General features: G+C 36.8%; 1 protein-coding gene and 1 long non-coding RNA gene across 2 annotated transcripts; one reads left to right on the forward strand and one right to left on the reverse strand.

Annotated features, from left to right (window-relative positions):
- Positions 1 to 131: 131 nt before the first annotated feature.
- On the reverse strand, positions 132 to 18,616 carry LOC124445515 (mucin-5AC-like). Its single transcript, XM_046996237.1, has 11 exons — positions 18,475 to 18,616; positions 13,530 to 13,709; positions 13,031 to 13,219; positions 12,608 to 12,646; positions 12,164 to 12,241; positions 10,806 to 11,078; positions 10,609 to 10,665; positions 9,221 to 10,231; positions 6,681 to 6,836; positions 453 to 727; positions 132 to 296 (listed from the first exon to the last, which is right to left on the reverse strand). Exons 1-11 carry the CDS (start codon positions 18,542 to 18,544, stop codon positions 249 to 251), a joined length of 2,376 nt encoding a protein of 791 aa, XP_046852193.1. The 5' UTR covers positions 18,545 to 18,616; the 3' UTR covers positions 132 to 248.
- A 269-nt stretch (positions 18,617 to 18,885) lies between these two features.
- On the forward strand, positions 18,886 to 20,656 carry LOC124445516. The gene is made up of 3 exons (XR_006948183.1): positions 18,886 to 18,960; positions 19,147 to 19,262; positions 20,097 to 20,656. It is a non-coding gene; the product is annotated as an uncharacterized LOC124445516 (long non-coding RNA).
- The last annotated feature ends 396 nt before the right edge of the window (positions 20,657 to 21,052 follow it).

Consider the following 21,052-nt stretch of genomic DNA (forward strand, 5'->3'; position numbering starts at 1 on the left):
GTCGGTTCTTCAGTGCTTTCTGTAACAAACGGTGTTGAAGTACTTTTCTCGGGAAGAGCGTCAGTGCTTTCGAATGTTGTAGCTTTGTAGTTTCTTCTACATCAGGACCAATTGTGGTACTTTCATCAACATCTGGAGTACCAGTGGTGACAGTCGGTTCTTCAGTGCTTTCTGTAACAAACGGTGTTGAAGTACTTTTCTCGGGAAGAGCGTCAGTGCTTTCGAATGTTGTAGCTTTGTAGTTTCTTCTACATCAGGACCAATTGTGGTACTTTCATCAACAACATCTGGAGTACCAGTGGTGACAGTCGGTTCTTCAGTGCTTCTGTAACAAACGGTGTTGAAGTACTTTTCTCGGGAAGAGCGTCAGTGCTTTCGAATGTTGTAGCTTTGTAGTTTCTTCTACATCAGGACCAATTGTGGTACTTTATCAACAACATCTGGATGAGTACCAGTGGTGACAGTCGGTTCTTCAGTGCTTTCTGTAACAAACGGTGTTGAAGTACTTTTCTCGGGAAGAGCGTCAGTGCTTTCGAATGTTGTAGCTTTGTAGTTTCTTCTACATCAGGACCAATTGTGGTACTTTCATCAACAACATCTGGAGTACCAGTGGTGACAGTCGGTTCTTCAGTGCTTTCTGTAACAAACGGTGTTGAAGTACTTTTCTCGGGAAGAGCGTCAGTGCTTTCGAATGTTGTAGCTTTTGTAGTTTCTTCTACATCAGGACCAATTGTGGTACTTTTATCAACAACGGGATGAGTACCAGTGGTGACAGTCGGTTCTTCAGTGCTTTCTGTAACAAACGGTGTTGAAGTACTTTTCTCGGGAAGAGCGTCAGTGCTTTCGAATGTTGTAGCTTTTGTAGTTTCTTCTACATCAGGACCAATTGTGGTACTTTCATCAACAACATCTGGAGTACTAGTAGTGACAGTCGGTTCTTCAGTGCGTTCTGTAACAAACGGTGTTGAAGTACTTTTCTCTGGAGTACCAGTGGTGACAGTCGGTTCTTCAGTGATTTCTGTAACAAACGGTGTTGAAGTACTTTTCTCGGGAGTACCAGTGGTGACAGTCGGTTCTTCAGTGCTTTCGAATGTTGTAGCTTTTGTAGTTTCTTGTACACCAGGACCAACAACTGGGGCTTTACTTATTTCAGTGCTTGTGGTAGATGTTGGTTTGGTTTCTATGATAACTGTTGTACTTACGATCGCACTCTCATTAAACTCGGGAACATAATAAATTAATGGAATACTTGAAGTTGTACTTGATATCAAAGCTGAAGCCGTTCCATTTATTGTGAGTGGCTGGAAATTGTGATACGCTGTGATGTAAAACTCTGAGTAAGTGTCACTCTCGTGTACAATGTGGAACCGTTCGTTAACATTAATGTCAAATAAACCGTACTGAGGATGAGTAGTTATAACCCTAATCGGTCCATGATGTACGTTCACAATGGTAACATTGACAAAGTACTTCTCTAAAAATACACCAAAAATTAAACATTAAATGATAACTTAAATACAAAAAGTTTAAATAGAAATAAAACAATAAAAAACATAACTTTGTTTCGTAACCAATCGCATTAAAATTTGTAGAAAAACATTGGAATTTGATGTCTAAAATAGATCTATTTTGTACCTTTAACATCTGGAGTCTTAGTTGTTTTTCCAATCACTATTGTTGTAGCTTTTGTAGTTTCTTTTACATCAGAACCAATTGTAGTACTTTCATCAACAACATCTGGAGTACCAGTGGTGACAGTCGGTTCTTCAGTGCTTTCTATAACAAACGGTGTTGAAGTACTTTTCTCGGGAAGAGCCTCCGTGCTTTCGAATGTTGTAGCTTTTGTAGTTTCTTCTACATCAGGACCAATTGTGGTACTTTCATCAACAACATCTGGAGTACCAGTGGTGACAGTCGGTTCTTCAGTGCTTTCTGTAACAAACGGTGTTGAAGTACTTATCTCGGGAGTACCAGTGGTGACAGTCGGTTCTTCAGTGCTTTCTGTAACAAACGGTGTTGAAGTACTTATCTCGGGAGTACCAGTGGTGACAGTCGGTTCTTCAGTGCTTTCTGTAACAAACGGTGTCGAAGTACTTTTCTCGGGAGTACCAGTGGTGACAGTCGGTTCTTCAGTGCTTTCGACTGTTGTAGCTTTTGTAGTTTCTTCTACATCAGGACCAATTGTGGTACTTTCATCAACAACGGTTGGAGTACCAGTGGTGACAGTCGGTTCTTCAGTGCTTTCTATAACAAACGGTGTTGAAGTACTTTTCTCGGGAAGAGCCTCAGTGCTTTCGAATGTTGTAGCTTTGTAGTTTCTTCTACATCAGGACCAATTGTGGTACTTTCATCAACAACATCTGGAGTACCAGTGGTGACAGTCGGTTCTTCAGTGCTTTCTGTAACAAACGGTGTTGAAGTACTTATCTCGGGAGTACCAGTGGTGACAGTCGGTTCTTCAGTGCTTTCTGTAACAAACGGTGTTGAAGTACTTATCTCGGGAGTACCAGTGGTGACAGTCGGTTCTTCAGTGCTTTCTGTAACAAACGGTGTCGAAGTACTTTTCTCGGGAGTACCAGTGGTGACAGTCGGTTCTTCAGTGCTTTCGAATGTTGTAGCTTTTGTAGTTTCTTCTACATCAGGACCAATTGTGGTACTTTCATCAACAACGGTTGGAGTACCAGTGGTGACAGTCGGTTCTTCAGTGCTTTCTATAACAAACGGTGTTGAAGTACTTTTCTCGGGAAGAGCCTCAGTGCTTTCGAATGTTGTAGCTTTGTAGTTTCTTCTACATCAGGACCAATTGTGGTACTTTCATCAACAACATCTGGAGTACCAGTGGTGACAGTCGGTTCTTCAGTGCTTTCTGTAACAAACGGTGTTGAAGTACTTATCTCGGGAGTACCAGTGGTGACAGTCGGTTCTTCAGTGCTTTCTGTAACAAACGGTGTTGAAGTACTTATCTCGGGAGTACCAGTGGTGACAGTCGGTTCTTCAGTGCTTTCTGTAACAAACGGTGTCGAAGTACTTTTCTCGGGAGTACCAGTGGTGACAGTCGGTTCTTCAGTGCTTTCGAATGTTGTAGCTTTTGTAGTTTCTTGTACACCAGGACCAACAACTGGGGCTTGACTTATTTCAGTGCTTGTGGTAGATGTTGGTTTGGTTTCTATGATAACTGTTGTACTTACGATCGCACTCTCATTAAACTCGGGAACATAATAAATTAATGGAATACTTGAAGTTGTACTTGATATCAAAGCTGAAGCCGTTCCATTTATTGTGAGTGGCTGGAAATTGTGATACGCTGTGATGTAAAACTCTGAGTAAGTGTCACTCTCGTGTACAATGTGGAACCGTTCGTTAACATTAATGTCAAATAAACCGTACTGAGGATGAGTAGTTATAACCCTAATCGGTCCATGATGTACGTTCACAATGGTAACATTGACAAAGTACTTCTCTAAAAATACACCAAAAATTAAACATTAAATGATAACTTAAATACAAAAAGTTTAAATAGAAATAAAACAATAAAAAACATAACTTTGTTTCGTAACCAATCGCATTAAAATTTGTAGAAAAACATTGGAATTTGATGTCTAAAATAGATCTATTTTGTACCTTTAACATCTGGAGTCTTAGTTGTTTTCCAATCACTATTGTTGTAGCTTTTGTAGTTTCTTTTACATCAGAACCAATTGTAGTACTTTCATCAACAACATCTGGAGTACCAGTGGTGACAGTCGGTTCTTCAGTGCTTTCTATAACAAACGGTGTTGAAGTACTTTTCTCGGGATGAGCCTCAGTGCTTTCGAATGTTGTAGCTTTGTAGTTTCTTCTACATCAGGACCAATTGTGGTACTTTCATCAACAACATCTGGAGTACCAGTGGTGACAGTCGGTTCTTCAGTGCTTTCTGTAACAAACGGTGTTGAAGTACTTTTCTCGGGAAGAGCGTCAGTGCTTTCGAATGTTGTAGCTTTTGTAGTTTCTTCTACATCAGGACCAATTGTGGTACTTTCATCAACAACATCTGGAGTACCAGTGGTGACAGTCGGTTCTTCAGTGCTTTCTGTAACAAACGGTGTTGAAGTGCTTTTCTCGGGAAGAGCGTCAGTGCTTTCGAATGTTGTAGCTTTTGTAGTTTCTTCTACATCAGGACCAATTGTGGTACTTTCATCAACAACATCTGGAGTACTAGTAGTGACAGTCGGTTCTTCAGTGCTTCCTGTAACAAACGGTGTTGAAGTACTTTTCTCGGGAAGAGCCTCAGTGCTTTCGAATGTTGTAGCTTTGTAGTTTCTTCTACATCAGGACCAATTGTGGTACTTTCATCAACAACATCTGGAGTACCAGTGGTGACAGTCGGTTCTTCAGTGCTTTCTGTAACAAACGGTGTTGAAGTACTTTTCTCGGGAAGAGCGTCAGTGCTTTCGAATGTTGTAGCTTTGTAGTTTCTTCTACATCAGGACCAATTGTGGTACTTTCATCAACAACATCTGAGTACTAGTAGTGACAGTCGGTTCTTCAGTGCTTTCTGTAACAAACGGTGTTGAAGTACTTTTCTCGGGAAGAGCGTCAGTGCTTTCGAATGTTGTAGCTTTGTAGTTTCTTCTACATCAGGACCAATTGTGGTACTTTCATCAACAACATCTGGAGTACTAGTAGTGACAGTCGGTTCTTCAGTGCTTCCTGTAACAAACGGTGTTGAAGTACTTTTCTCGGGAAGAGCCTCAGTGCTTTCGAATGTTGTAGCTTTTGTAGTTTCTTCTACATCAGGACCAATTGTGGTACTTTCATCAACAACATCTGGAGTACTAGTAGTGACAGTCGGTTCTTCAGTGCGTTCTGTAACAAACGGTGTTGAAGTACTTTTCTCTGGAGTACCAGTGGTGACAGTCGGTTCTTCAGTGATTTCTGTAACAAACGGTGTTGAAGTACTTTTCTCGGGAGTACCAGTGGTGACAGTCGGTTCTTCAGTGCTTTCGAATGTTGTAGCTTTTGTAGTTTCTTGTACACCAGGACCAACAACTGGGGCTTTACTTATTTCAGTGCTTGTGGTAGATGTTGGTTTGGTTTCTATGATAACTGTTGTACTTACGATCGCACTCTCATTAAACTCGGGAACATAATAAATTAATGGAATACTTGAAGTTGTACTTGATATCAAAGCTGAAGCCGTTCCATTTATTGTGAGTGGCTGGAAATTGTGATACGCTGTGATGTAAAACTCTGAGTAAGTGTCACTCGTGTACAATGTGGAACCGTTCGTTAACATTAATGTCAAATAAACCGTACTGAGGATGAGTAGTTATAACCCTAATCGGTCCATGATGTACGTTCACAATGGTAACATTGACAAAGTACTTCTCTAAAAATACACCAAAAATTAAACATTAAATGATAACTTAAATACAAAAAGTTTAAATAGAAATAAAACAATAAAAAACATAACTTTGTTTCGTAACCAATCGCATTAAAATTTGTAGAAAAACATTGGAATTTGATGTCTAAAATAGATCTATTTTGTACCTTTAACATCTGGAGTCTTAGTTGTTTTTCCAATCACTATTGTTGTAGCTTTTGTAGTTTCTTTTACATCAGAACCAATTGTAGTACTTTCATCAACAACATCTGGAGTACCAGTGGTGACAGTCGGTTCTTCAGTGCTTTCTATAACAAACGGTGTTGAAGTACTTTTCTCGGGAAGAGCCTCAGTGCTTTCGAATGTTGTAGCTTTTGTAGTTTCTTCTACATCAGGACCAATTGTGGTACTTTCATCAACAACATCTGGAGTACCAGTGGTGACAGTCGGTTCTTCAGTGCTTTCTGTAACAAACGGTGTTGAAGTACTTATCTCGGGAGTACCAGTGGTGACAGTCGGTTCTTCAGTGCTTTCTGTAACAAACGGTGTTGAAGTACTTATCTCGGGAGTACCAGTGGTGACAGTCGGTTCTTCAGTGCTTTCTGTAACAAACGGTGTCGAAGTACTTTTCTCGGGAGTACCAGTGGTGACAGTCGGTTCTTCAGTGCTTTCGAATGTTGTAGCTTTTGTAGTTTCTTCTACATCAGGACCAATTGTGGTACTTTCATCAACAACATCTGGAGTACCAGTGGTGACAGTCGGTTCTTCAGTGCTTTCTGTAACAAACGGTGTTGAAGTACTTATCTCGGGAGTACCAGTGGTGACAGTCGGTTCTTCAGTGCTTTCTGTAACAAACGGTGTTGAAGTACTTATCTCGGGAGTACCAGTGGTGACAGTCGGTTCTTCAGTGCTTTCTGTAACAAACGGTGTTGAAGTACTTTTCTCGGGAAGAGCGTCAGTGCTTTCGAATGTTGTGGCTTTTGTAGTTTCTTCTACATCAGGACCAATTGTGGTACTTTCATCAACAACGGTTGGAGTACCAGTGGTGACAGTCGGTTCTTCAGTGCTTTCTATAACAAACGGTGTTGAAGTACTTTTCTCGGGAAGAGCCTCAGTGCTTTCGAATGTTGTAGCTTTTGTAGTTTCTTCTACATCAGGACCAATTGTGGTACTTTCATCAACAACATCTGGAGTACCAGTGGTGACAGTCGGTTCTTCAGTGCTTTCTGTAACAAACGGTGTTGAAGTACTTTTCTCGGGAAGAGCGTCAGTGCTTTCGAATGTTGTAGCTTTGTAGTTTCTTCTACATCAGGACCAATTGTGGTACTTTCATCAACAACATCTGGAGTACTAGTAGTGACAGTCGGTTCTTCAGTGCTTCCTGTAACAAACGGTGTTGAAGTACTTTTCTCGGGAAGAGCCTCAGTGCTTTCGAATGTTGTAGCTTTTGTAGTTTCTTCTACATCAGGACCAATTGTGGTACTTTTATCAACAACGGGATGAGTACCAGTGGTGACAGTCGGTTCTTCAGTGCTTTCTGTAACAAACGGTGTTGAAGTACTTTTCTCGGGAAGAGCGTCAGTGCTTTCGAATGTTGTAGCTTTTGTAGTTTCTTCTACATCAGGACCAATTGTGGTACTTTCATCAACAACATCTGGAGTACCAGTGGTGACAGTCGGTTCTTCAGTGCTTTCTGTAACAAACGGTGTTGAAGTACTTTTCTCGGGAAGAGCGTCAGTGCTTTCGAATGTTGTAGCTTTTGTAGTTTCTTCTACATCAGGACCAATTGTGGTACTTTCATCAACAACATCTGGAGTACTAGTAGTGACAGTCGGTTCTTCAGTGCTTTCTGTAACAAACGGTGTTGAAGTACTTTTCTCGGGAAGAGCGTCAGTGCTTTCGAATGTTGTAGCTTTTGTAGTTTCTTCTACATCAGGACCAATTGTGGTACTTTCATCAACAACATCTGGAGTACTAGTAGTGACAGTCGGTTCTTCAGTGCGTTCTGTAACAAACGGTGTTGAAGTACTTTTCTCTGGAGTACCAGTGGTGACAGTCGGTTCTTCAGTGATTTCTGTAACAAACGGTGTTGAAGTACTTTTCTCAGGAGTACCAGTGGTGACAGTCGGTTCTTCAGTGCTTTCGAATGTTGTAGCTTTGTAGTTTCTTGTACACCAGGACCAACAACTGGGGCTTTACTTATTTCAGTGCTTGTGGTAGATGTTGGTTTGGTTTCTATGATAACTGTTGTACTTACGATCGCACTCTCATTAAACTCGGGAACATAATAAATTAATGGAATACTTGAAGTTGTACTTGATATCAAAGCTGAAGCCGTTCCATTTATTGTGAGTGGCTGGAAATTGTGATACGCTGTGATGTAAAACTCTGAGTAAGTGTCACTCTCGTGTACAATGTGGAACCGTTCGTTAACATTAATGTCAAATAAACCGTACTGAGGATGAGTAGTTATAACCCTAATCGGTCCATGATGTACGTTCACAATGGTAACATTGACAAAGTACTTCTCTAAAAATACACCAAAAATTAAACATTAAATGATAACTTAAATACAAAAAAAGTTTAAATAGAAATAAAACAATAAAAAACATAACTTTGTTTCGTAACCAATCGCATTAAAATTTGTAGAAAAACATTGGAATTTGATGTCTAAAATAGATCTATTTTGTACCTTTAACATCTGGAGTCTTAGTTGTTTTTCCAATCACTATTGTTGTAGCTTTTGTAGTTTCTTTTACATCAGAACCAATTGTAGTACTTTCATCAACAACATCTGGAGTACCAGTGGTGACAGTCGGTTCTTCAGTGCTTTCTATAACAAACGGTGTTGAAGTACTTTTCTCGGGAAGAGCCTCAGTGCTTTCGAATGTTGTAGCTTTGTAGTTTCTTCTACATCAGGACCAATTGTGGTACTTTCATCAACAACATCTGGAGTACCAGTGGTGACAGTCGGTTCTTCAGTGCTTTCTGTAACAAACGGTGTTGAAGTACTTATCTCGGGAGTACCAGTGGTGACAGTCGGTTCTTCAGTGCTTTCTGTAACAAACGGTGTTGAAGTACTTATCTCGGGAGTACCAGTGGTGACAGTCGGTTCTTCAGTGCTTTCTGTAACAAACGGTGTCGAAGTACTTTTCTCGGGAGTACCAGTGGTGACAGTCGGTTCTTCAGTGCTTTCGAATGTTGTAGCTTTTGTAGTTTCTTCTACATCAGGACCAATTGTGGTACTTTCATCAACAACGGTTGGAGTACCAGTGGTGACAGTCGGTTCTTCAGTGCTTTTTATAACAAACGGTGTTGAAGTACTTTTCTCGGGAAGAGCCTCAGTGCTTTCGAATGTTGTAGCTTTGTAGTTTCTTCTACATCAGGACCAATTGTGGTACTTTCATCAACAACATCTGGAGTACCAGTGGTGACAGTCGGTTCTTCAGTGCTTTCTGTAACAAACGGTGTTGAAGTACTTATCTCAGGAGTACCAGTGGTGACAGTCGGTTCTTCAGTGCTTTCTGTAACAAACGGTGTTGAAGTACTTATCTCAGGAGTACCAGTGGTGACAGTCGGTTCTTCAGTGCTTTCTGTAACAAACGGTGTCGAAGTACTTTTCTCGGGAGTACCAGTGGTGACAGTCGGTTCTTCAGTGCTTTCGACTGTTGTAGCTTTGTAGTTTCTTCTACATCAGGACCAATTGTGGTACTTTCATCAACAACGGTTGGAGTACCAGTGGTGACAGTCGGTTCTTCAGTGCTTTCTATAACAAACGGTGTTGAAGTACTTTTCTCGGGAAGAGCCTCAGTGCTTTCGAATGTTGTAGCTTTGTAGTTTCTTCTACATCAGGACCAATTGTGGTACTTTCATCAACAACATCTGGAGTACCAGTGGTGACAGTCGGTTCTTCAGTGCTTTCTGTAACAAACGGTGTTGAAGTACTTATCTCGGGAGTACCAGTGGTGACAGTCGGTTCTTCAGTGCTTTCTGTAACAAACGGTGTTGAAGTACTTATCTCGGGAGTACCAGTGGTGACAGTCGGTTCTTCAGTGCTTCCTGTAACAAACGGTGTTGAAGTACTTTTCTCGGGAAGAGCCTCAGTGCTTTCGAATGTTGTAGCTTTTGTAGTTTCTTCTACATCAGGACCAATTGTGGTACTTTTATCAAGAACGGGATGAGTACCAGTGGTGACAGTCGGTTCTTTAGTGCTTTCCGTAACAAACGGTGTTGAAGTACTTATCTCGGGAGTACCAGTGGTGACAGTCGGTTCTTCAGTGCTTTCTGTAACAAACGGTGTCGAAGTACTTTTCTCGGGAGTACCAGTGGTGACAGCCGGTTCTTCAGTGCTTTCCGTAACAAACGGTGTTGAAGTACTTTTCTCGGGAGTACCAGTGGTGACAGTCGGTTCTTCAGTGCTTTCCGTAACAAACGGTGTTGAAGTACTTATCTTGGGAAGAACATCAGTGCTTTCGAATGTTGTAGATTTTGTAGTTTCTTCTACCTCAGGGCCAACAACAGGACTTTGCCTAGTGTCTGTGATTGTGACTGGTGTAGATTTGGTTTTAGTGACAACTGTAGTGCTTACGACATAAGGTTTTGTAAACTCACGAGACGCAACATAATATATTAAAGGAATACGCGAAGTAGTACTTTTTACCAGGACAGACAGGTTTCCGTTGATTTGGACTGGGTTTGAATTGTAATACGCTGTTACGTAAAACTGTGAGTAAGTGCTACTTTCATAACTTATCTGGATACTTTCGTCAACACCAATGTCAAATGAACGGTAGTCGGGATTATCAGTTAAAACACTTATATGGTCGCCATACGCATTTACAATCGTAACATTGATATAGTACTTCGCTGAAAATAGATAACAGTAATTTTAAAACTTTAATGAACATTTAAACTTTAAAAGTTTTTTATTTTGTCAACAAAGTTTGAAAAATTAAAATGTACAGTGAAGGATGTTCATGATGTGTTTTGTAAAGTCTACATATATAAGCAATAGAAAAACAATTTGGTAGGTAGAAAGTTATTGATTTTGGGACATTTTATAAGTAATCAAGTTTTTAGGTATATAAGTAGTGGTATAATTAAAATTAAAAGGATATGCTTTTGAAAGAAGACAGATTGTGTATTATTATAGCAACAAATATAAACTTTAACCAATAACTTAATAACTTAAGAATTTTAAAAATGTAGAAGAAAAAAGGAATAATATGACCCTTCATCTGTACCTGATGGTGATGATGTAGTTTTATCAACTGGAAACTTTGTGCTGACGAGAACTGGGGCTTTAGAAGATTGCAATGTTGATAAATTAGTAACAGCGTATTTTACTATCATTGATAGTTATGCAAACATATCTGCTATTTCAGATGGCCGCAAGAAATTTCCACCTAAAATTTTTCTATAGTCGAGAAATTTAAATTACCTTTATCGGCTAAATATATTATTTGAGGTTCTTGTAATACAGCGCTTCCATAAATAATTTCACGAAATTGATTGTTCACCAATACTGGCTGACCAGAAGGATTATTTGCAGTTATCACCACTGGTGCCAAACTGTCGATCCTTGTGTCAATTGTTTTTTGCTGCTTTCCTGGAATCTCTATTTTTTCAAACTCCACGTTCTTAATCGTCATTATGACAGTAACTGGGTACCGGTATTCGTTCTTTACAACAACATTGAAATAGTACAAACCAGCTGTAATGGAAATAATTTTTATGTGAGTACAGTAGAACCTGTATAAAGCGGTCACCCTTGGGGATTTCTCGTGTGACCGTTTAATACAGATTGATCGTTTAATACAGGTCTTCAGCAAAATCACCAGACAGGCTACGTGTAATATTTCATACAACTAAACTTGAACCAATCGGTATTGTTCCTTAGCATAAATGCCAAATGGCAACACTATATTAAGCAATTTTTTCTTAGTTTGAACTAGAAATTAAAAATAGTACACATAAAAATGTAACGGCAAAAACTGCTGAAAAATAATCAGTGGAAAGCGTGTCAACAGAGAAGGTGGTTATAACATATAAATTCCGTGCGTATATCCCTTTCTTGGAGATATGTTTTTTTGTCAATGGCTAAAGGGCGTAAGAAAAGTTCAAATCGCTGGTGCAATTCTTCCACACAAACAGAAAATATTGTTGGCTGTTATGAATCATTACGGAAGATAAATACAATATAAAGACCTGTATACAATATAAGTCACATATTACAGAAAAAATCTTTAATTATATATTTTATTATGGGATGTATTTACTTAACCTGACCGCTTAATACAGTTTCAAAACAATGACAAATTAAGTTTGGGACATTGGAAAAGGTGACCGCGTCCGCTTAATAGAGGTGACCGTTTAATGAAGGTCACTTTAATAGTATTTATACTATGAAATTTTCGGGACTTGGCCATATGACCGCGTAACACAGGGTGACCGCTTAATACGGTGCCGCTTAATACAGGTTCTACTGTACTACTTTATCCGCTAAGAAATCCCAGCATATTAACTTTTAATAATTTTATTCGGTTTTTATTTTGATGTGTTGCCCTCGCAAAATAAAATTTTTATCTGATCTTTACTACTGGTTTATTGATTTAGTGGTGAAAAACACTAACATTTGGTTGAATTGCGTTAGAAACGTACACAAGCATAAATTATAAAATGAATAAAATACTTTCAGTGTACATCAATTAAATACTTGATTGTAAAAATATTGAAATCATTGTTTTAATATTCTTTGTATCCCCTGCCAAAATATAAATATCTACAATATCTACATACCTGGAGAAGGTCCAAAAGTTGAAGTCGTAAAATTGTAGATGACATCTGGAGTCGTGGACAGCAAAGTCAATGGTAATTCTGCAAAATTTTTAACTTTTTCATTCTACATTCAACGCACAAATCCGCGCGAGGAGCAGCTAAGCTATGTTTAACAATTCATATTATTTGCTAAAAGTCATCAAGAAATAATACGTTACATTTAAGATTGCATGAAATAATACGTCATCAAGAAATAATCAAGAAGTCATCAAGAAATAATACGTTAAATTTAAGATTGCATGAAAAATTAGAAATTGCCGCTGAGGATTTTCAAAAGTGATATTGTAATTCAATCAAAAATAAAGGTCACAATAAAAATCAGGAAACAAAATAAATATGTATCAAACAAGCAACTAGAAATTTCTTTACTACCGTGTTGAAATTTGGAATAAATGATATATTTACCTGACGGCTTTGTGGTTTCAACAACAACTGTTGCGTTCACTACAAAGTCCACGAAAACATTAAATAAGAATGAGGTCGGGCATGCAAAGAACTTGCACAGAATTTTTTTACGACTAACATAAAAGGAGCAATACATTATTAAAATTTAATCATAAATAATTGCATGTGCTGGGTGTTCGATTGTAATATACTCTAAATCATTATTGTGTGGTTTAAAAAGGTTGAAATTATTATTTCAAGACTAAAAAGATGAATTGTTTTTCAACTTTTCGGGGGAAAAAAATTCATTCTGTTAGCTTTCAAGAATAAAAACAGGCGAGCACAATCATTTGAGGAGTGTTGTCTGCAGTATTCTATATTCTATCTTGGTTACTGGCTATGGTTGTAATAACAACGACGGGTAACAAATGTGAAGATAATTGCCTTTTATTGCTGTACAACGTAGCTCACAGCCATCTGAGCAACACTTTTGATCATTTGGGCATTGAAAGTCAAAGTAACATTCATCTTGTAGTTGCCAAAAATGAGGACAGTCATCACGAAAGGGAACGACCGGACATTCACCATCCTTGCAGTATTGCACTAAGTCGTTCGGTTTTGGCTTTGTGTCTTCTATACGAAAGATATATTTCAAAAATTACAACATCACAATAGGCATGTATAACAATTACGACGAGTTTCGAAAGAGAAGAGCACTAAGCGTGGTGACTTTCCAAGCCAGGGTCGTAGCTACATATTCCACTGATACTGAAAAACTGGAGATTTTCAGAGACTTCGACTCTGTGAATTATGATATACAGCCACATGAAAATAGGTATCTTTCATGATTAAGTTTTATTCATTTAGTTATCACGTGCTTATAACAATTAAAATTTTTTCCAGTGGAAAAGATAGTTACATAGAAACACAGAACTTCACAAACCTGTGGCCGGGGATAAGCATTTCAATTCACAACCATCCGAGCAGCATTTTTTATCACCAGAACATTGAAAGTCATCAAAACATTCGTCTGTAATATCAAACTGTTCCGGACAATATCGTCCACCTTCGTGTGATGGACATCTGCCAGGTTTGCAATTCTTTTGTTCTTGAGACGAAACAGCTATTTTAATTAAAATTAAGTACAACCAATAAATACCCTTAAGTTTAACAGAAAAACACAAAAAACATGTAGAATCCTACACTCTGTTTCAGTACTTCCTCAAAGCGCATTCGCATTATAAACATTAGTTCTCCCATCTTCCAAATAAACTTGCAGTATGGAACTAACTTAATAAGACCTATTCAAAAGGGATATTTAGGTGTATATGCGAGCATTTTCACAAAATTTTTGGCATAAATCAGCTGAAGTATTGACAGCACAACGTGCCAAGAGTTGCACGGTTTGTTTATCGCTTTTTTTGTATTTATGACGCCATAATTTGATTTGATTGAAGGAAAGGCTTGGTTTGATGGCTTTCTAACTTAATTTAGATAATGAGACCAATCATACAGTGATTTTTCATGTATGGAGCGTCATTTGTGAAAGTTTTGGTTGCCAAAAATAAATACGACCGATTGATCAGAAATGCTTACATATACGTCAATGTACCATTACATGGAATACCATGGACAACAGCGTTGGACTAGAGATCATTACAACTAGTGATAAATGATTATTTATCATGATATAATTTAACTCAAACATTTGGAAATCAAAAGATGAGTCTTAGCGCAAACCGCTACAAAATATGAATTGCAAAATTTACAGCTGCAACAGCAGATGATAATCACACACTCAATGCTCAAAAAGAGCTATTTTAATTATAATGATGTAAAATGTACGTATGAAACGTAATCACATATTCGAACCTCCCCCCCCCCCAATTTAAACATGCTTTATAGACAATGTACAGGCTGTCAAATCTCTCCATTCATCGAGGAATTTTCTCCCTTTACTGCTTAAAGAGCCTATCTCAACCTCAGGGAAATAAGCAAATTAGATAGAGTTAAGAAAATTTGCAATATATTTTATTAGACGAAAATTTGATCTTCCTTGAGTATTTGTGCCTCAAAGTTGGATTTTTTTGTGTTTCACCATGAGGTGCTATATGACTGTATCTTATTCACCGAACGTGACGTTCATTGAGAGCACGATGCTTTTTAACGCTGTTGTATATAGTAAAATTTGTAGCAAAGACGAGGAATTTATTTGTTTATTAAACTTGCGTTATATTGTGCACTTTGTTATCGAATCGCACTGTAACTCTAGAGCGTTAAAAAGCAGCCTGCTTTCCGATGTACGTCACATCCGGTGAACAAAAACCAGCCACAGCACCTCGCAGTCAAACAAGAAAAAAGCCAACTTTGACGCCCAAAAGTTAAAGATCAAATTTTAATCTTAAAAAAATATATTGCAAATTTTCTTAAAATTGTCGACTCTATCTAAAGAGATTATTTTCCTGAGAGTGATAGCTGTTTTTATAAGTCATGTTTTATGATTTATTATGAAATATTCAGAGATACGTGAAAGCTGGGACGTTGAATAAAATCAAAGTAGAAAAGTAGAAAAAAATCATTTCAAGCAATTCACTTTTTATTTTACATCTTTATGAGATGAGGTCAAAAAATCTTTAATAAAATAATGGGAGCCACCCACAGAAAACACAGTTGTCAACGAAGTACTAGCACAGCGAGAGCACAGCAGAAAAGCGATAACATTTGTAGAATTTCGCATAATAAGGTCATACACGAACATATTTTTTGGTAAATGAGAAACAAATATCGACTGCAACAGTCAGCCATATTCGATTTCAGATGAGTTAATGAAAGTGATGATGGTTTTCCAAGAAATATACAAGCAAATAAATGTCGATTTGAAAGTACATGAATTTCATCATGATTCGTTAAACTTCAAAAGAACATTTTGAAAGATCATCAATTACAAATGTAGCACAGGATTTCACGAGCAAAAGTTATGGCATGAAAGTAATGGTAGATTTGTTAGCTAGGTTTTCAGTATCAACTATACGTGTTGTAAACAATGAAATTTCCTTTTTAAGCAATCGATCTTAACTCCCCACAATCGGATCGATATCGTTTGAATTTCTGTAAGGGGGAGATGGACCGTACATACCGACTTAAATTTCAAGATTATCGCGTGCTTACAGCTATTAAGTATTCAATACAATTGATGACATTCCATTGGAGAGTTTCGTAGCTATTGCGAAACTTTTACTTGGGTCTAATGTCTAATAAGTGGAATTTTTGATAAATCCAAGGTCGCGACCTCAGTCTACAAAGCAAACATTGTTTATTAGAAGATTGTATGTATATTTACGGTATTTTGAGTCAACCCATAACTTAATTATCGCCATTACACGTGCGACAACAAGTGCGACAACACGTGCGACAACACGTGCAACAGCACGTGCACAACATGCAACACTGATTAACTGGTCGAAAAGTTGTTGCATTAAACATCTTTCTACGCCCTAAAGAGAGACAATTCCTCATAGTTCGTAGTCATTTTATGTGGTTTTCTGATCACGACTAGCTTGATCGTTTGCCACATCGAGGTAAAAAGTAGGTTAAATTTTTATTTATGTGAAGGATGAAAAAGCGCCTTATTTTTTACTATTTTGTTATGTATATCACAAAATATAACTGACTTACTGAAACTGCAAAATATTATATATTCCTTAATGAACAATGCCAAGAATGTTTGATGAATAGTCAGGTTATAAGTCGTTATAGATGAGACTCCGCATCAAATTTTTAGTTTCCTTCTAAACTAATCGCACATCCTGATTATGTTTTTGGAAACGTACGAGATCACGCAAATTTAGTACGATTTAATAAGGATTATCAAAATAGTGATGGATTTAAAGTAACTTTTTAAGCTGACATTTCTAATAAGATTATTTTGACACTATCAATGTCACACGTTAATGCACCCAAAGGGCAGAGATCGAGAAGACACAGATTTTTTTCTCCATCTAGTGAAATCAATTCACCCAATGAGGTATAATCATCAGTGACATAAGCCGTTAATTCAAAAGAAACATGTCAGACAACTGATAAATCACTTCAACACATGTTCATGATCACGTGTTGACCAAGTGCTTGTTAAAATGATTTGTTCAAATCGATTTTATCAATTAGCAAAAAATAAATTCATTTCACAATGAGCGTTAAACCATGCGATATGTAATAATGCATTATTGAATCAATCAATCTATGGTTAAATATTTGAGAGAAGAGACGCAGTTACGTTTCACAAAATTGTGAGACAAGAATCTTATCTTTTTAGAAGAGAATGTTAAAAATTTTGTAAAGGCAAGTGATGAATTTCAACCACCAACTCAAACTGATGCAATGAAAATTGTAATACCGATGGTAAATACATGAATCAATAGAAAATAGTTCGAGCATGCGCGGGATTCACGGAAATTCACTTTTTTGACATGTTAAATAATTTTTAGTTCTAAATTGACATCTTGCATAGGACAGGATTTATATATATGATAAATATACTTAACTGAATACTGATAAGTAATTATAATTATACTTATTATTATTGCTAATGCAGTTTGATTGGGTAAATCAAACATAAAGTAGATTTAATCTTAAGCGATGATAATGAAAAAAAAACATTTTGTGATATTTTTGCCTCATTGAGGATGCAAAAATAAGTAGACACGCAGCAGTAAAGTATGACATAAATACACAAGAACTTGGAATATGATAATTTGAATCAATGAGCATTGTTGCAAAAACGCATAGTTTTTGCAACAATGGAACAGTTCAGAGAAACTTAAATAAAGCAAAAATATATCATAAATACCAAAGGAGTTTGGTTGTACACCGCGTTAAATACATGTCAATGGAGATGTCAAAACCTTTTATCTTATCACCAACTATTTCAAAATCAATAATAAATTCATGCTTTAAGTAAATCATAACAAATACAACGATAAATAGACAACAATCAAGATAATCTATGAATTTAAAGCACCGATGAATCTATGAATCTATGAATTTTTTTGCCCCATTTATTAAAAAAATGAAAGTAAAACAAAGCGTCTTTGTCCTGAACACTTATTGAAGAAAAAGTAAAACCAACATTAACTTTAAATGAATATTCATTGCCCGAAAATTTTCCTAAAACTTTCATAATAATATCATAGTCAACAAGAAATATGCTTATACACCAGGAACATGAGCGAGAGTTTTGGCCGCACGAAACAGACCAGAGTTCAGTTGGTGATAAACTCACGCAGAATATCATGTTACAGTGTGGCCATACTTTGGATATTTTACCATTCTGGAAAGCACAGTCTGTAGCGCAAACAAAAAATTTAAAAGTAATAAAAGGTGTAACTTCATAAGAAATACAGCAACTATTAAAAAATGAAACAACATTCTTAAAACAAAGACACATATAGGCTTCCATTCTCCTACAATCGATTTTGTTAAAAGATTGGACAGTTTATTCATAAAAAGGCGAGCGAAAACCGGTTTTCGGTCAGCGTTTTTGCACAAAGGGAAGATAATTACTCTAAAATAGCCTGGAAAAATACACAAGAACGAATCTTATCGATAAAAAAGAAATTGAAACCGGACATCTATGGTCATCAAGCATGATTAAGAGCAAATGTCCGCAATAAGGCGACACAATGGAATTTTATGCCTATAGGTTTGCGTTACGGGTTATTCGCCAGCAGCACAGCGCAAAAACAAGATTACACAACCTACATTATGCGTAAATATAACACTCATTTTCATACTCAATGCTAATAGACGACAGCTTATGACGTCCAGTAACACGCAATGTATGAACAACTCTGCGCACAAACGCAAAGAAAAAATTCATAATATGTACTTACACGCGATGTCAAGACAACATGCAACACAAATCATCAATAGCCATGAGCTCAATTTTTTCCTGGTTCTCATTTTAAAATCGAAAATCGCCAATACGCAGCTTTGAGACCAGTGCTTCGAGGCGTAGACGCTATCGACTAATATGGACACCCAAAAATCACTTCCTATTATTACAAACGCATGAGCTAAATTTTCAATTATTATCTAATGTAATGTCCTTCAACGGAAGACTCGTATTCCACCTTGCGATGACAACGGCAGTGCAAAACTATATGATCGAAAAAACAGCAGAACTTCCGAGTATTTTTCGTATAGCTGAACATTTGAATCGCGCGAGAGAAACATGCAGAATTGGCACAAAAAACTGACATTGCTTTATGAAATCTATTTTTTAATATTACATTGGATCAAGAATGAAATTGATAGGTAGTTATGACCACCTACATATTTCTTGAAACATAATATTATTCCAGACACGTCGATAACAGGTCGGTAACGGACATGAAATAATTACATGAATGGAAAGTTAAAACGAATAGATGGTGTAGTTTTTCGCTGACTGGAAATCCAACTTAGTCTGAGATTTTATATTTCATTTAAAGGATATACAATGCGTGAAATTTCTCAACATAAGTTTCGCATTAACAAAATCATGTTTTATATTCAATTGTTAGACAAACAAAATCGTGATATGAGACCTTCCTGTGAACCATCGTCGCATTGAGATGAAATGGTTTCATTTTCAAACATTTTGGTTTTCCAGACATTCACTCAAGTCACGTGACATACGGTATGGATTATTTCTAGTCATAGAATTAGTTATTGTTTGTAAAATAAAAGTTGTGATAGGAATTTGGCAATTGACAATACAAGTCAAATACAACACACCAAATTGAGCATACAAAACAATATTATGCACATTATAGTGTTTTACCCTGTAACACAGACAGCCAGCTAGTTTTCGTACTGCTATATAAATTTAAGAAAATTATCATTGTTTATATGAATAAGTGAAACAGAAAATTTACATAGCATGACTAAGCAAGCAGGTTGGCTCAGAGCCTTTGGAAGCTTTCAAAAGTTGTGGGTGTTCCATGTTCGCAATTTGATAATACGAGAAACTGAGAATAGTGATGAAACTGCTTAATATTAGTTATTTTTGATAGTTTTTTTCTTCCTTTTTTGGCATATATTACAAAAATTGTCAAAAATGCATTACATACAATTGATTTGCATATATTGGCAATGTTCAAACCATTTGAAAATTCAGTGAGCTTGCAAAAACTCAGCGTGCAACATGTCATATATTTTCTGCAAGAAGCTAAATTTGTGGGTGTCCTTCCTATATAGAACACCCACACTCTAAAAGTTGTGGGTACACTGACACCCGGACACCCACAGCTTCTTAAGCCCCTGGGTTGGCTTACCACATATTGAGTATGAAAGGATTCAATTGAAAGTCAGATGTTAGATTTTTTTTTAATAAAAATTAAGGATATATATCACTGATGTTGCTACAAATGGTTATGATGAAAACAGTTTTTTGAGCTCTTGGGTTAGTGAGAAATTTAGATTTAGTGATCAACACTAACTAATCAATGTAAATTATTACATTGTTTTTCAGGCACTTAACAGAAAACAAGAGTATATATAAAAGAAGAGTATATTGTATATTATAAAGTGCAACTTTTAACCTTAACCTGTTAAATTTGCAAATGCCTCTCAAACTAAAAGTGAGAATAAGTGAACAGTGCAATTATAATGCATACATTCAAACCTTACTATCAAGATGTTAATAGCTGGTCTCAAAATTTGCAGTGTTCTTTCAAACACAAAGTCTCTATCATATACTAATTGCACTATTGCACCTATTCTCCCCTTGTAGAACCAAAGTGTTCTACACATAGTTGCCCATACCTATAGTTAAACTACATATAGTACACTGTCAAAAAGCAATTCAAGCAAAATTCTAAATTGTAATTTCTTCTTTAATGAAGCCACCTTTTAGGTAGTCACGTGAAAAGACATCAAACTTATGCTTTGTAATACATGCTCAAAATTCAATCCGCAGTAGCCAGGAGATAAACAATATGATGCTTTGGTGTACCTTCATAATTGATTTAAAATACATATGTAAAATATTAATTCGCAAAGGTAAACTAAAAACATACCTATTTAAGATTCTGAGACTTTCACGATGGATCTTTATTTCAACAAACACAAAAAAAAACACTTAATTCTCATTGCGGAAAGCAATTGTACTAAACAAACAACAAAACTTTCATCAAAGTTTAGTATTTGCTGCTCAACTCAAAGTTGGCGCCATGCCATGCGCATTTGTTGAGGTTACTCTAACTCAGCCTCAGGCCTCCAATGACACAGACCGCGTGTGAAAAATTTGTAAAATCTACTGCTTTATGTTTCTCTATAATACTAAGAACAGGCGCCATTAGACCAGTGTACTATAATAATTTGTATTGCATTTATATTTTTATTTTTCAATTGCAAATTTTTAACTTTCATTTACTTTTTTTTACTCATGTCTGGTAAAAACAAATTCCAGAGACGTGTCCTCTCAAA

This window comes from Xenia sp. Carnegie-2017, unplaced genomic scaffold, assembly GCF_021976095.1.
Source record: "Xenia sp. Carnegie-2017 unplaced genomic scaffold, XeniaSp_v1 HiC_scaffold_22, whole genome shotgun sequence".
In the NCBI taxonomy this organism is placed as follows: Eukaryota; Metazoa; Cnidaria; class Anthozoa; order Malacalcyonacea; family Xeniidae; genus Xenia; species Xenia sp. Carnegie-2017.

Bases quoted from the DNA above. Each gene is read 5' to 3' on its own strand.
- LOC124445515 (XM_046996237.1), bottom strand. From the start codon at position 18,544: ATGAGAACCAGGAAAAAATTGAGCTCATGGCTATTGATGATTTGTGTT. The intron at 728-6,680 runs GTCCTGATGTAG...GTACCACAATTG, and splicing joins TGATGAAAGTACCACAATTG to GTCCTGATGTAGAAGAAACT. The intron at 297-452 runs GTACTCATCCAG...CTGTCACCACTG, and splicing joins AGAACCGACTGTCACCACTG to GTACTCCAGATGTTGTTGAT.